At 44.0% G+C, this 14,440-nt stretch overlaps 1 protein-coding gene across 1 annotated transcript in view; it reads right to left on the bottom strand.

The window, feature by feature from the left end:
• The window catches only part of Rorb (RAR related orphan receptor B), a 195,662-nt gene extending 184,894 nt beyond the window's left edge, over window positions 1-10,768 (bottom strand). Inside the window, exon 1 of the mRNA XM_070035755.1 lies at window positions 10,698-10,768. Within this exon, the coding sequence (XP_069891856.1) occupies window positions 10,698-10,704 (7 nt within the window). The 5' untranslated portion in view covers window positions 10,705-10,768. The remainder of the gene's footprint in view (window positions 1-10,697) is intronic.
• Window positions 10,769-14,440: the final 3,672 nt, after the last annotated feature.

Genomic DNA, 14,440 nt, shown 5'->3' with positions numbered 1-14,440 from the left:
AATTATTGCCGGAGAGTAATGTAACTTCATGATACCACGTGTTTTTCCCGAGCAAATGTTCCTCTGTTCCACCAGACGGCGTGGCATTTGTTCATGTTCAACAACTGTGGAAATTTGGATCAAGGTTTTCTTCTCCTTTCTTTAAAAGTGTTTAATTCCTTTGCATGTGCCAGGCACAACTTATGTACAAGTTAACACGAAATCTTCTGTGTAATAATTGTATTATTCAATCTGACAATGATAATAGCAGCCAATTACTCATTAGCAATCCAAAGTGTCAAAGATCTTTAAAGCTGTGTTATTGTTTGATTTTGAAATCTAGAAGGCAACAGCTGCTGGATTGGTTAGATATGATTCAAGTGTTCACGCTGGCTCGTTAGGTAATGAAATATTTGCTTGGGAAAGTTGAAAATATAGGTTTTCATGGTAATATAGTATAATAAAACCCATATTTAACACTAATTCGTTCCTTAAATAGGTGAAATGAAACTTTTTTGGGGGGTCCGGTCATGGTGCCTGAACTCTGGGCTTGGGCGCTGCCCCTCAGCTCTTTAGTTCAAGGCTAGCACTCTACCACTTGAGTCACAGCACCACTTCTGTTTTTTTTTTTTCTTTTTGCTTATGTGGTGCTGAGGAATCGAACCCAGGGCCACATGCATGCAAGGCAAGCACTCTACCACTAAGCCACCTTCCCATTTTTAATGCAGCTTGAACTCAGGGCCTGGTTGCTGTCCCTGAGCCTTGTTGTGCTCGAGGCTAGCAATCTACTACTTGAGCCACAGCACCACTTAAGGCTTTTTCTGAGTATTGACATATTGGCTCATGGACTTTTCTACCCAGGCTGGCTTCGAACTGCAATCTATAGATCTCAGTCTCCAGAGTAGCAAGCATCACAGGCATGGGACACCTGAATCTGGCTTAATGTAGCTGCAGATAGAAGTAGTTCCACTTATTTCATTAGACTATTTAGGCCAATAAGTATAGTATGGCTGTCTGAATTTGATGTCCTCAGAGGGAATAACAAGCAACAACATATTCTCATCCTATATTAGAAAACTCCCTTTAACTAGTCTTAAGCATAAAGATCAAAGTAGTAAGTTTAATGTTTATTAAGCCCAGGCATATTTCCATGTAAGCTAAAGGAAAAACAAAACAAAACTAGATTTATGTGTGATTTATCAGTACAAGTGAAACCACTGTAATTCAAAGGCTCCTGTCCACATTCCCCACTCAGACTAATCAACTGGCTCAGGTATAACAAGAAAAGGGGGCATTAAAAAAAGAGGTGCAGAGAAATTGTACTAAGCAGTAGGACAGGATTTGTCCATAAAACCAACTGCCATTTTAAGTAACTGTTCAATCAAGGCAAGTAAAAGTTAGAGAGGTCTTCTAAACCTTGTCCTTTTCAGAAAAGTTCCAAGAAATGGATCTTTCGGGCACTTCCTGAGTTCTTCCATTTCCAAGAAATAAACGGATGGAAATCTCCTAACCATTGTGTTACGTGGAGGTTGTTGAAACAGAAGAACACAATTATTTAGTATAATAAATTCTTGTTAATACATAGCATTAAAGAAAATCGTCACAGAACAAATAGGCTTCTGTGGACTCATTCACTATGTGGAAATATTTGAAGATGACATTTTATGGCAATGCCAAGGGTTATAGCCAACTGTGATAATTTGGCTTCTTGAAAGTTTCAAATGGTGGCATTGATTCATGTGAAGTCTCCCCATCCCCAATCTGTGTTTCAGCTTTATAGGGTCACCAACTCACCAGAATTGCAGAATGGGTTAAACACGCCTATCAGGGCCTGGGCTTAGGAACTCGCACGATCTAATGTGTAAGATCATAATGACAAATTATTATGTCACAATGAGTAGCCCTGACTGTGAATTGCAGTGGCATTGGTTTAAGCCTGATTCATGATTTACTTACAGATCATGTTGCACAGGACCTGGTGGGTATTTTCCTCTCTGACTTAGGTTTTTCCCTTTTCTCAGATTTAGAATTTTCCTTAGTTCAGATGCTTGCGAGATAGAAGCACTAAAAATTCAGCAAGACTATTATGTTGTACTTTCTACTTTGAGATTTTCTTCCAGAGTATAATTTCATACCCAGGTTCTTGGAATGGAATAATTGTAAGAATATTCCTATTGCCCTCAGACATTGCTTAAATGCTCTATTACTTCAGTGGAGTCTATCCTCCCTGATTTCTGGTAATCTAAAACATTCTCCGGAGTAACTAGCGCTGTGTTCGGATAATAGTTTAAACATTAAAAGAAATGAAATTCAATATGTATCAACTATTTCCTTCCGGGGATGAACAAGAGTTTCCCTTAGAAAAACAAATGCAGAAGCACTTTCACATTGTTTTCATGCAGATATGTTTTTCTTTAGCAAGTTATACTCTTCCTCATGCCCACATGTCTCCAGAATATTTTTCTTTTGTAAATTTAAGGAGTCAAATGGAGTTAATTTTTAAATTGTTACTTGAGAATCCTAGTACTACTTCTGGTACATTGGGATGTGTTCTTTTCTAGATAATTGGATCTTAATAACTCAATTTCACATAGTACAAGGGACATAAAGCAATAGGGAATACAACAATAATTTAATATACTGTATTTATGATGGATGCTTTGGGCAAAAGAGGGACATGCACTCATGCTTGGAGGGCATCTCAAGTACTACTTCCCCTGTGAGAAGCTACTCTGACTTCTGATCGCATCCCTGCTACATCCTGTTCTGCTCTAGGTTGGAACACAGCTTGGACCACACCAAATGACTGCTGTACCAACTTCCACATACTCCAGGTTCAGTCACGTACCTGATTTTCAGTGGATGCCCAATACATTTTGGACAAGTGTTCAACTCACAGACATTTCCATTAGTATCTACAAGGGTATGCAAGATGATAGCCTTGAGCTGCCCCTTTTAAAATAAGAGCCAAAATGAAAACAACTTCGAGAAGATGATTTCATTCTCATATATAAGAGCACATCTTATTTTGAGTCTCTAGAAATGGGTTGATCAGTGCGTTTGACAATCTTCAGAAATGGAAAGAATCATGGTTAAGGAGCATTAAATGAGGGGAGGAATTTGTAGTTGGGAACAAAAATCTCCAAAATTTTTATCAGAAAGCTAATCTAAGAGCTTATATTTAGTGGGGGTAGGGGACTACAAATACTTATCAATTACAAGTTGAGATCTGGTTTTGAATAAATGCCAAGGCCTTTTAGCAAAACTTTTACTATTCCCATTTTAAAATAAAAGATAGTGCTCAAATCTAGAGAGCATTGTTTATAGTTTTAACTTGAAATCAACCTATTGTTTATCTGCTGTTGTGACAGGATTGTCATATAATCTAAGCAATTCAGGTAATGGTGTAGAAGTCTTTAAAAGAAAGATGTTTCATAAAAATTTTTAAGTATGGTTCAAAATTTATGCTTAGCAATACTGTTTTTTAAGATAAGATTTACAAAGTAAATCTGTACTCCAGTATTCTTTAAGCACCTCAGTTTTTCATATATACCATGATGCTAGGCTATTTGACTTACATGAACTCACAGCAATAAATAGGCTAGTCACCAAAAGCAGCATTTATTTAAAAAAAAAAAACCAGATTAATTTGTTCTTTTTTTTGCTTATGCTGATGATTTATCTAAATTAGAGAAGTATGGCCCAGGACCACCTAATATGTGACAACTAACCACAGGAGAATATGACATTAATAAAGTAATTTACAAAGTTAGCATGTCAGTCCAGCCAATGAAATGATTCATTATGCAGAGAAGAACCAGCAAGTCAAAGCAAGTTACCTTCCCTCTTTTGATAGGAGCATGCGTTTGAGTAAATATTTAGCCTTGAGTTTTGGCAAAAGCTGACATCTTCATTTTGGCTCTTGAAAGACTATATCTATGCCAAAAACATCCTAATTTTGTTTTAAATATGATATATAATTGTTACTATCATCAAGTTAAAAATGATTACTAATACTTATAAGTATTTTCAAGCATGCTATATTAACTGTAAAATAACATGCCTTCTAAGTGTTATCTAAAAATGTTTACTCTGTAAGGTTTATAGCAATATTGGTAAATATGTATATTGACTAGCATTATTTAACAAAGCAGATCTATATATACATATATATATACAAATATATATATATAAATATATATAATATATATACAAATATATATATATATAAATATATATACTAGCATTATTTAACAAAGCAGATGAGTATTCATCAAACTGTACTTATTACAAAGTCACCAAATCTGGACGTTAAAAACACTGATGGCCATGTAGATATATTTTAAAGATGACTTGAGAAAGCCAAATTTTAACCGCTTTGAAATACACAATAATAATTTTGTGCCACGAATGAACACAACTTTCCTTTTATAAGAATCCACGCACCCAATGCCATTAGTTACCCACATGGTTACTATATTTAGCTTGATTTACTATAAATGCCGTTATAACACCTGTGGTTCCCCTCATTAAGAGCTGAATGATGGGGTCAGGGGTTGAAAGAGCAGCATATGTGCCATGAAAGGACTGGTTAACATAGCCTATTATATTGGTGCACTGTTAAATCTCATTTCTATTCATCCGATGATTAGTTCAATCAATATTTATTCCTCCATGCTTCCTTTGTCTTGTGCTACAAAGGAGACATCCTTCAAATTCATACTATAAGCCTTGTTATCTATGAATGTGTTGCTTAATTTGAGAGGGAATATTTTATTTATTTGGCAGTCCTGAATCCTTTGAACCCCCTTCCCTCTAATTATCATTAAGTTGTATAATGGAGTTTTGTGTAGATTGTTCATAAATAGATGTTAATAACAGTTGCTTTCCCATGCGACTCAAATACTATGTCTACTCGTATGCTTTCTCTGAATGCTTTGAAAAGTTGTTTCTGTTTCTCTGAATGTGTTGCATTTGGAAGTCTGGATAGTGAAAGCAAAGAGAAGAATGATTTTCCTCTCTCAAATATTCATTCTTTGTGTCTGAGTGGGTGGTTACAGGCATGTATATATATCTATATTGCGTATCAGTGAGTATCAACAGACGCCTCCAAGGACTGCTATTATCTGCTGGGGAGTCTGTTAACTCAGAGATTCTATTGAAAGTAAGATAAATATTTGTAAGAAGCCGTAATTGAAAGATGACTGCAAAATTATAGGCATAATGCTTTTTGTGTAGATTGCTCATTTTTATCAAAGGTCATCATTCATTACATCACAAAGGACTCATTTCATTAGTCTCCTAATGTCTATCCTTCAGTGAAGAGTGAATGGAACCGTAGAACTACTTCTGGAGTATTAGTAATGTATTAGTAATGGTTTTAGTTTTCAATATTTACCTTTCCATTTATTTTTTGGGTGATAATATTTTGTTAATATCAAATTTAATTAATTAAACAAATTAATGCCAAATATAATTAAAAACCATTGCTTCAGAGTCTGTGTTTTTTACTTTGTGGGAATAGGAATTTAGTCTTAAGAAATTAATATTAGAATGATACAAATATTATTTTTGATCGTCTCAATTACTAAGAGCCTTTGCCCTCATACTACGCTCATACTATGTACTCATTTACATGTAATTGTTTTAAGTTTGTCCAGAATTTGATAACCTTCATTTTGATATCTTTTTTATTTCTTTAAAGTGTAAATCTTAGACTTTGCCAATACACACTGGACCTTGATTATTATTCATAAATTTGACGAATCCCAGCAGACTCAAACATACCCAATTTTCTAAGCTCAAAGACATACATACTGGGATGATTCTAAACTCTTTGTTAATTGAATGGTATGTAACAGTCACTCTAAATCAGAGCTATGCTATTAATCAAAGTGACAAAAAGTTCCTTATGGTATTGTAATTCACACTTTTATTTTTTGAACTATTTTATTATAAAAACTTTAGAGGCTATCTTCTACCCCTGAAAAAGAGAATGTAAGCTTATAAAAAGTGAAGTCATAGCTGAGGAACATTTTCTTCTTTTTTTTAAAATGTAGAGAACCTTCCTGTATTCAGCCATTTTAAAATTCTAGTGTCAATCTTGTATATTACTTTTAGGGGGAAAAGTAGGTTTTGCTTTTTTTTTTTTTTTTTTTTACACAATTTAAATTCTACTTGCATGAAGATCAAACCCAAAACTTCATAATTTCATACTGCTACAAAATTGTTGTTGCTGTACAATTAGAAATACTTAAAATTTAAGGTACATGTATTAAAAAATTCAATCTTGAATAGTTCCTTAATAACTTTGACTGTTAATTATTTAGTACTTAGCACACTGTTACCAAGATAAGCAAATGCACACATCCCTATGTAGTTGAGCATAGAATAATGATTTTTTGATGGCCAACTATCACATAAAATCACTTTGAAAGGATGGAAAAAAACCATTTCAAAGGCTTCTCTAATGATCAAATTTTGTTAATGAAGGTGTATAAGAACTTCTGGGTTTTTAAATGACTGATAATAAAGGAGTTTTAATCTTGTGGTCCTTGTCTATAAAGCTTGTTGACCATTTCTCCCCTATACATTGCCATCCTGTTTGTTTTTATCTTGAGTCTCTGAGAGTATACAAAAGTATAAGCTATGGTGGAATTAATATGACTTTTAAATGTCAAGCCCTTCTGTATCTCAGTACTTGCTACAAATCCACCCTGGAAGGAAAAAGTCACTAGGTGCAATCACTTAAGAAAATACTGTAGATTTTGGACTCTTTTCTCTCTCTCTCTCCCTCTCTCCATATACATAGTTTTGACATTTTTCTTTAAATTGTTACAATGATTACTTTCTTGGGGGAGTGAAGACATTTACTGATAATTATTTAATGTATACTTATTAATGAACTCCTGATAACAATGCTTATTTTTTAATTGTGGGGAGTGAAACATTAGTTAGAAATATTTAATTCGAACTATCTGACTGGAGTTTGTGGTGAAAACTAAGAGCAAAGCCGTGTTTGAAAGAGAAATCTAAAGACCCTTTTGGGTAGAGCTCTCTGCATTTGAAGCATAGCCACACCTCGGCGAGCAACGGCCTCTTCCCCCCACCTTCGAGTTTAGTAGTTAATAGAAATTAACTACTTGTAAATAATAGGCAAAACCTGGACTTTAGAAAAGCCAAGCCCATCTTTATCTACAGCCAGCATAAAGCCAGATTCCTAATCCTCCCAAGCGCCCATCAGCCATTGATTGGGATGGCATCTGTGCCCCTGTTTTTGGAAGCAGGGTTGTCTTAGGAGGAAGCATCGTCGAAATGTCCAGTCACGTCAGTGCTCCGTGTCATAAACGGCTGATAGACCTTTCGAGAAGGGGGCTCTGAAACCCACACCTGGATGGCACTCCTGTCTGACTGATGATTGGACACGATTAAAAAGCCCTCCTTTCGGCCCCCAGGAGTTACTCCTTTCAATACTGCAATTCGTGCAGAAGTACCTCTAGAACTCCTGTGGTACCCGCCCGCAGACAAAGAGTGAAGGGCTTTGGGAGCCCCCAAACACAACCTCCCCTGCCCCAGACCTGAGGGAACCCCAGCCCTGCTCAGCAGAACGGGGCCAGAACAGGTCTCCATTGTTACCCAGATTGTCTCTGGGAATTAGAGTCTGTGAAATACCCAAGGCGCTCGCATGCTGGGGGCGGGGTGGAGGGTCAGCTAGGATGGGCTAGGATGGGGGTGAACTTGTGTCTTGACCTCACAGGAGATCACGCAATCCTAGGCCATGCTTGCTTGCGTTAAAGTGCCCGAACTCAAGACATTTGCCAGACGCCAATCTTCCTGATGCAATTTCACTGACAGGACCACCTGGGGTGGAGATCACGGGACTCTCTCTCTCTCTCTCTCTCTCTCTCTCTCTCTCTCTCTCTCTCTCTCTCTCTCTCTCTCTCTCTCTCTCTCTGTGTGTGTGTGTGTGTGTGTGTGTGAGAGAGATGGAGACAAGGAATGTGTAAGCCAACTGGAGTTAGCATACTGAAAAGCCAAGTTCAAAACCAATCCTCCCTCCCCTCGCTCCCCCGCGCCCCTCCTCCCCAAAGCCGTCCTTCGAACTAACCCTGCACAAGGGCTGCTTTTCCCAGCTCTCACTTCTCAAGTTCACAATGAAGTTCAATTGCCCAGCGCCTACAGGACACCTAGCTAGCCCCGATCTTTCCTCCCTTCCTGAAGGGCCGGGTCCCGATTCAGAGGAGAAGCGTTTCTCCCCACTCCCTGGAGGTTGGGAGGGGCAGAGTGGAGACACAGAGGTCGGGAAAAGAAGGGCCAGTGATCACCAAGAGGGGCTGGTTCCCTTCTACTTTGTTTTGCTCTTAGAAGTTCCCCTCTGCGGGCCTCGGGCCGGAGGGTGGAGGAGTCAGGAGGGAGCCACCTGAAGTTAGAACCTGGTATGGTCCTGAGCCAGCCTGACAGGCCGATGCTCTCGGGGTAAAGCTGTGGGCTCACCTTGGATTTCGAAGGTGCTCTGGAGAGTACCCTCTTATTTTCCACCCTTTCATCTCCGGAGCCAGTTAACTCTGGCTGCGGTCAACACACCACAGCGGCTCCTGCAGGAGCAGAATGATGGATGGAGGCAAAGCCCAGCCCTGCTGCAGGTTTCCTTCAGATTCTCAGGTGTAGGAGTGTGCAGGTTTTATGCTCAGGTCTTACTTGGTACTCCTGAAGGGCTGACCCTCTGAGAGCCGTGATCTAGCTGTGATGGGAGAGGTGGTCAGGGAATGAACCAGAGAGAGAGATGGAGAGACACAGAGATAGAGAGACACACGGACAGACAGATCAATTGGCAGTTTCAGATGCGAATAAGGGACAGAGGAAGGAGAGTGTGTGTGTGCTGGTGTGGTGGGACAGGAAAAGAAAAACAAAGAGCCAAGAGGGAGGCCTTTCTCACCGAGAACAGGCACCTTTTAATTTCCCTAATCCAGTGTCTGGGAAGAGTTTGATAGTGAACAATGTGATCCTCCCCTAGCCCTGGGCTGGGATAGTCACACACACACACACACACACACACACACACACACACACACACACACACACACACACACACACACACACCCTGAGACCCTTCCAGCAGAATGCCCTTCACGCGCAGCTTCCAGTGCTCTTCCTTTCTCCTTTGCTTTCCTGCCACAAGCAAACCTCTGTCCAAGCTGGCTAGCCCAGGATCCCTTTTCTGGGGGTGGGACGGGGTGGGGAGGGAAAGCTTAGAGAGAAGTGTGGGCAATGGTCACTGCCTCTCTGGCACTTTCTGGACTGTGATGGGGAGCATGGAAGGGACACAAACTCTACCCGGTTGAAGGTGGCAAGTTCTTCTGGAGGCTTCTTGCCTAAAGCACATGTCTCTCTGGGGCCAGGTCGCAGGCAGGTGCTGCGCTGGCTGGTTCTCCCTATCTGTTACCCCAATCCAGAGCGACATGTGGAAGGCAAGACGAAACCCCGCCTGCCCCCCACGCACCCCCATCCACCAGGAAGTGAGCTTGGAGGGCAAGTGTGCCAACTCAGAAACGCCTGGGCCCCTCCAAGCCGGCCGGGGTGCCAGCGGCCTTTCCAAGGAAAAGTGAAGTTGTGACCATCCGGAAGGGGAGGGAGGAGAGGCCCCGAGGTTCACAGCTCAGGGAAACCGCTCCACGGGGCAGCGCCCCCCCAGCCCCAATCGGTCCCCCCCTGGCGCTGCCCTGCCCCGTGCACACTTCAGCTCACCCCGCAGTCCCGCCGCCGCCTCCTCGGGCGGGCATCGGGGGGTCGGGGTCTGGCAAGGCACCCCAGGCGAGCCTTCCTTGGACAACGGAGTCCCGGGGCCCGGGGCCCGGTGGGCGCCCTTCTCCGCCCGCGAGGCTGGGGAGGAGGGCTCGGTCTCTTAAACTTTCTCCGTGCAACTTGTGTGTGTGTGTGTGTGTGTGTGTGTGTGTGTGTGTGTGTGTGTGTGTGTGTGTGTGTGTGTCCAGTCCTTGGGTCCAGTAGCTACACACTAAAGGACGCTGGGGGTGGGGCGCTGACCCCCCGGGTCCAGGTCCAGTCCCTCCACACCGTTCCTCGGTTTACCAGTCTGGTAGAGAGATGCGCCCGCCAGGCCGGCCGGCTGCTGCGCCGGGACGCTGTCAAGCCCGTGAGTGCTCCCGCCGCCGCCCCGCGCCCCGCGCCCCGCGCCCCGCGCGCCCGGCCTCCCTCCCAGCGCGGGAAGCCTGCACGCCCGGCGCCGGGCTCTCCCTCCCGCACCCGCTCGGCTTCTGCACCGAGAACGACGCGAGAGGGAAAGACAGACAGACAGACAGACAGGCAGGCAGGCAGAGCGCAACTGCAGAACTGAGAAGAAGCAAGTAGCTCTGCGCCCCTCTCCAAAGTAAATAAATAAATAAAAAGTGAACAAGAAGAAGAAGAAGAAGAAGAAGAAGAAGAAGAAGAAGAAGAAGAAGAAGAAGAAGAAGAAGAAGAAGAAGAAGAAGAAGAAGAAGAAGAGGAGGAGGAGGAGAGAAGGAGGAGGAGGAGGAGGAGGAGGAGGAGGAAGCGCCTCCCGCGTCCTCGCACAACTCCCGGGAGAGGCATCGCCGCCTTCGCACAACTTTCTCGGCCCCGGGCCCCCGGCAGCTCCGCCGCGGCCGCTCGCCTCGCCCCCCGCGCTGCCCCGCTCCCCCAGCGCCCCGACCCCGGGCGCCCCGCCGGGGCCGCCCGCTTACCGCGCATGGTGTGACCGCTCCCCGCCGCTCCTCGTAGTCATGAAGCTGCTCCCCAGCCCCGAACCCCGGACAGCCCCGAAATCCCGCTCAGCACGCGGAGAGGAGGCGGTGGTGGTGGGCGAAGCCGAGCCGCGGCGCGGAGACAGCCATGCCGGTGGCGGGGGCGCGCAGGCCGCCGCGCGCGGGGCGGCTGGGGCGGCGGGCGGCGGCGCGGGGCGGCGGGCGGCGGCCCGGCTGGGGTGCTGCTGGTTTGTTTGCACGCAGGGCGGACAATCACGGGTGTCCCGGCGGCGGCGGCCGGGCTGGCGCTGGCTGGGGGCTGCTTTTTGTGTTTTTCTGTGTTCTTTCTCTCCAGGGTGGTTGCTTCCAAAAGGAAGAAAAGGAAGGAAAATGCCACCGCCTCCGGCTGGGAAGGAAGGTCTCTTTTGTGATCACTTGGACGGAGGAGGAGGAGGAGGAGGAGGAGGAGGAGGAGGAGGAGGAGGAGGAGGAGGAGGAGGAGGAGGAGGAGGAGGAGGAGGAGGAGGAGGAGGAGGAGGAGGAGGAGGAGGAGGAGGAGTTGTTGGTAGCGCTGCTGTTAGTTACAAAGAAGCGCTACGAGGGGCCGGAGGGGTGGAAGGGAAAGAAAGGAAGGCGGTGTGGATGGCAGAGCATGTGCGTTTGCACAGGACATCTGTGCCGGTTCGCGGATCCACGCTGTGAATTTTCACTGTTCAGTTGCGGGGAGGAAGGCGGCGGGAGAGAAAGAGAGAGGAGAGAGAGAGAGAGGGAGAGGGATGCAGACCCGGAGCCCAGCCGGGGGTTTATACCGGAGGGAGGGGCCGGGCCCAGACTTCCCGGCCACGCCTCCTGTCAGCGCCTCGGCCAATCAGCGCCGGGCCAGCGCGGGGCGGGGCTGGATCCCCGGGGGGCGGAGCCGCGGCGGGGGACCCGGGCTGGGGCCGGGGGGGCGGAGTCTAGGGACGCGGGAGAGCGTCCCGGTGGCAGCCCGCGTCCCACCCGGGCGGGGGAGCGCTCCGGCCCCGCGGACTCGCGGGTCGCGGGTCGGAGACGCTGGCCAGTTCGTGGGCAAACCAGACGAGCGGGACTCCCAGGGTCCCAAGTTCGTGACTCTTCTCGCGCTCCCTCTCCCCCTCCTCTCTGGGTCTCTCTGTCTGCCCGGGTGTGTCTGTCTGTCTGTCTGTCCGTGTCTGTCTGTTGGTCTGTCGGTCTGTCTGTCTGTCTGTCTCTCGCCCTCCCTTTCTCTTTCCGTCTCCGGACATCTGCCGGCCCGCTCAGTTGTTGGTGTTTGATGGTGAATTCTGCCGAGTCCCCGGGCGGTGACCCCCGGCCGCAGGCGGGGCCGGCCAGGTGCGGGGGGCGGGGCCGCCGACCCCCCTCCGCGCACCGCCGACGCCCCCGGGGCGGCCGGGGCTGCCGGGGTCCCCGGGGCCTCCACCCCAAGTAAGATCAGCGCTGCCTCCCACTCTCAATCTCCCCCTCCCCTCCTCCATCGCTCCCCGCTCTCCCTTCCTCCCTCCCTCCTTCTCTCCCTCTCTCTTGTCTGTGTCCCTCTTCCCTCCCTCCCTCCTTCCCTCCCTCTCTCTGTGTCTCTGTCTCTCTCCCTCCCTCCTTCCCTCCCTCTCTCTCTGTCTCTGTCTCTCCCTCCCTCCCTCCCTCCCTCCTTCCCTCCCTCTTTGTGTCTCTGTCTCGCTCCCTCCCTCCCTCTCTCTCTGTCTGTCTGTCTCTCTCTGTCTCTGTCTGTCTCTGTCTCTGTCTCTGTCTCTGTCTCTGTCTCTCTCTCTCTCTCTCTCTCTCTCTCTCACACACACACACGTACTGTTCCTTTTGCAAAGTTTTCCCTTTCCGTGGATGAAATAAACACACCACGCAGAGCAATTACTTGTTTCTTTGCGGCAGACAACTTCCCGAACACTTTGGTGACTTGGATGCCCAGTGACAGGGGGATGGGAAACTTTGATTTGCTCAGTCTAGAGGCGTGGGGACATCTACTGACCAGCCTACCTGTGCGCAGCCCGGGCCTAGCCTTCCTGTTAGGGAATCACACGATCTGGGTTTTGGTCCTGTTAGGTCACACCACGTCAGATGTGATTTAGAATTGGGATTGGTGAACTAATGAGATCAGTGCCAAGTAGGTCTCCTCCATTAAACAAAAAGCCAATTCCTGGCTACATCTTCACCAGGGTAAAGTTGACACAGCCCTACTGTAAGTCTTCCATGTGTGAGCCAATTGTGGAAGATAGTGACAGTGGAGGCAGTATTTAATGAAAGGAACATGCGAATAGTTACTCCCTTATAAATACCTTTCCCCTACATTTGTAATTGACATAGTAGTTAATCTTTTAAGATAATATTTAAGGCTCCTTGGTTTTATCATTTTAATCAAGTAAAATATATTCATCATAACTACATTAAAGCTGCAGTAAGTTATGCCTAATTTAGTTGCTTCATTAAAAATTACTGCATATAAAATAGTCAAGAAACAAATTGTGACTATCATTTTAATTTTATGCATTTCAAGCAGAGAAACAAAGATATTGAAAAATTTGAAGCCTTTGTAAACACTGTAATTATTATTGTTGTTATTTTAGATTTCTATTTCTCCTTAGAGACAAATCTCAAAATTCAAGAATTTTAACTTTTATTTGAACTCTTAAATTTCTTATCACTTATTGAATTCTGGGTTTGTATTAACTACTGCAGTATCTACAGTTCTGCAATATCTACAATACTGTAGCACCTACAATTACAATGTAAGTACTTTCCTCAAACATGTCTTTATATGCCCTTTGTTTTGTGCATTTCAGCAATACATAATTTTTAACAATATATTTTTTATTCTCCTCCAAACAGTTTTGACAAAACTTGTTAATTAGAAATGCAGATTTCAGTTGTACTATTTTATTTTTTAAAAGCTGTATCACACACATAGCAATGTAAAAATACTTATTTTTTTCTTACAGAGGAAAGTAAATACTGATCATTGGTTATTATATGGTGATTTTGAAAATTCCTAAAACATAAAAATACTGAGTTCATCAGTGTTACACATTTATTTCATCAGAATGCAACCATTTATGTAATAAAACAGTCAAAATGTAAAGGAAAGATGTCAAAACTTTCTAAGAAATTACAATATATATTGCATACATATAAAAGTTATAATATACACAATATATGCAATATATATGAATATATAACACATGCAATATATTGTGTATATATTACATATTCAATAATTCTATATATATGTACAATATATTCTATATATACAATATTGTACATGTACAATATATACAATATACAATATGTACAAGATATATAATATATAATATAATATATACAACATATACAATACACAATATACAATGTATACGATATACATTGTATACAATGTATACTGCAATATATACAATATAAATCACTATTGTATATATTGTATATATATTGCATACATATATAATACATTGTATATATACAGTTTATATATGTACAATATACTGTATATATTATGAGAGATTTATAACCTTTCAAAGTTTTCAAATTGCATAATAATATACATTAAGATAATATTCTTGTTCAGATGAAATACAATATTTTTATTTTTATTTATTTATTCATTTTGTCGGTTGTGGGGCTTGAACTCTGGGCCTGGGTGCTGTTCCTCAGCTCTTCAGCTCAAGGCTAGTGCTCTACCACTTGAGCCACAGCGCCACTTTCGGTTTTCTGCGTGGTTTATTGGA

The sequence above is a fragment of the Dipodomys merriami genome, unplaced genomic scaffold (genome assembly GCF_024711535.1).
Source record: "Dipodomys merriami isolate MVZ:Mamm:240054 unplaced genomic scaffold, mDipMer1.0.p SCAF_26, whole genome shotgun sequence".
Lineage (NCBI taxonomy): Eukaryota > Metazoa > Chordata > Mammalia > Rodentia > Heteromyidae > Dipodomys > Dipodomys merriami.
Note: the sequence above shows the minus strand (reverse complement) of the source record. Positions and strands in the feature narration are given on the sequence as shown.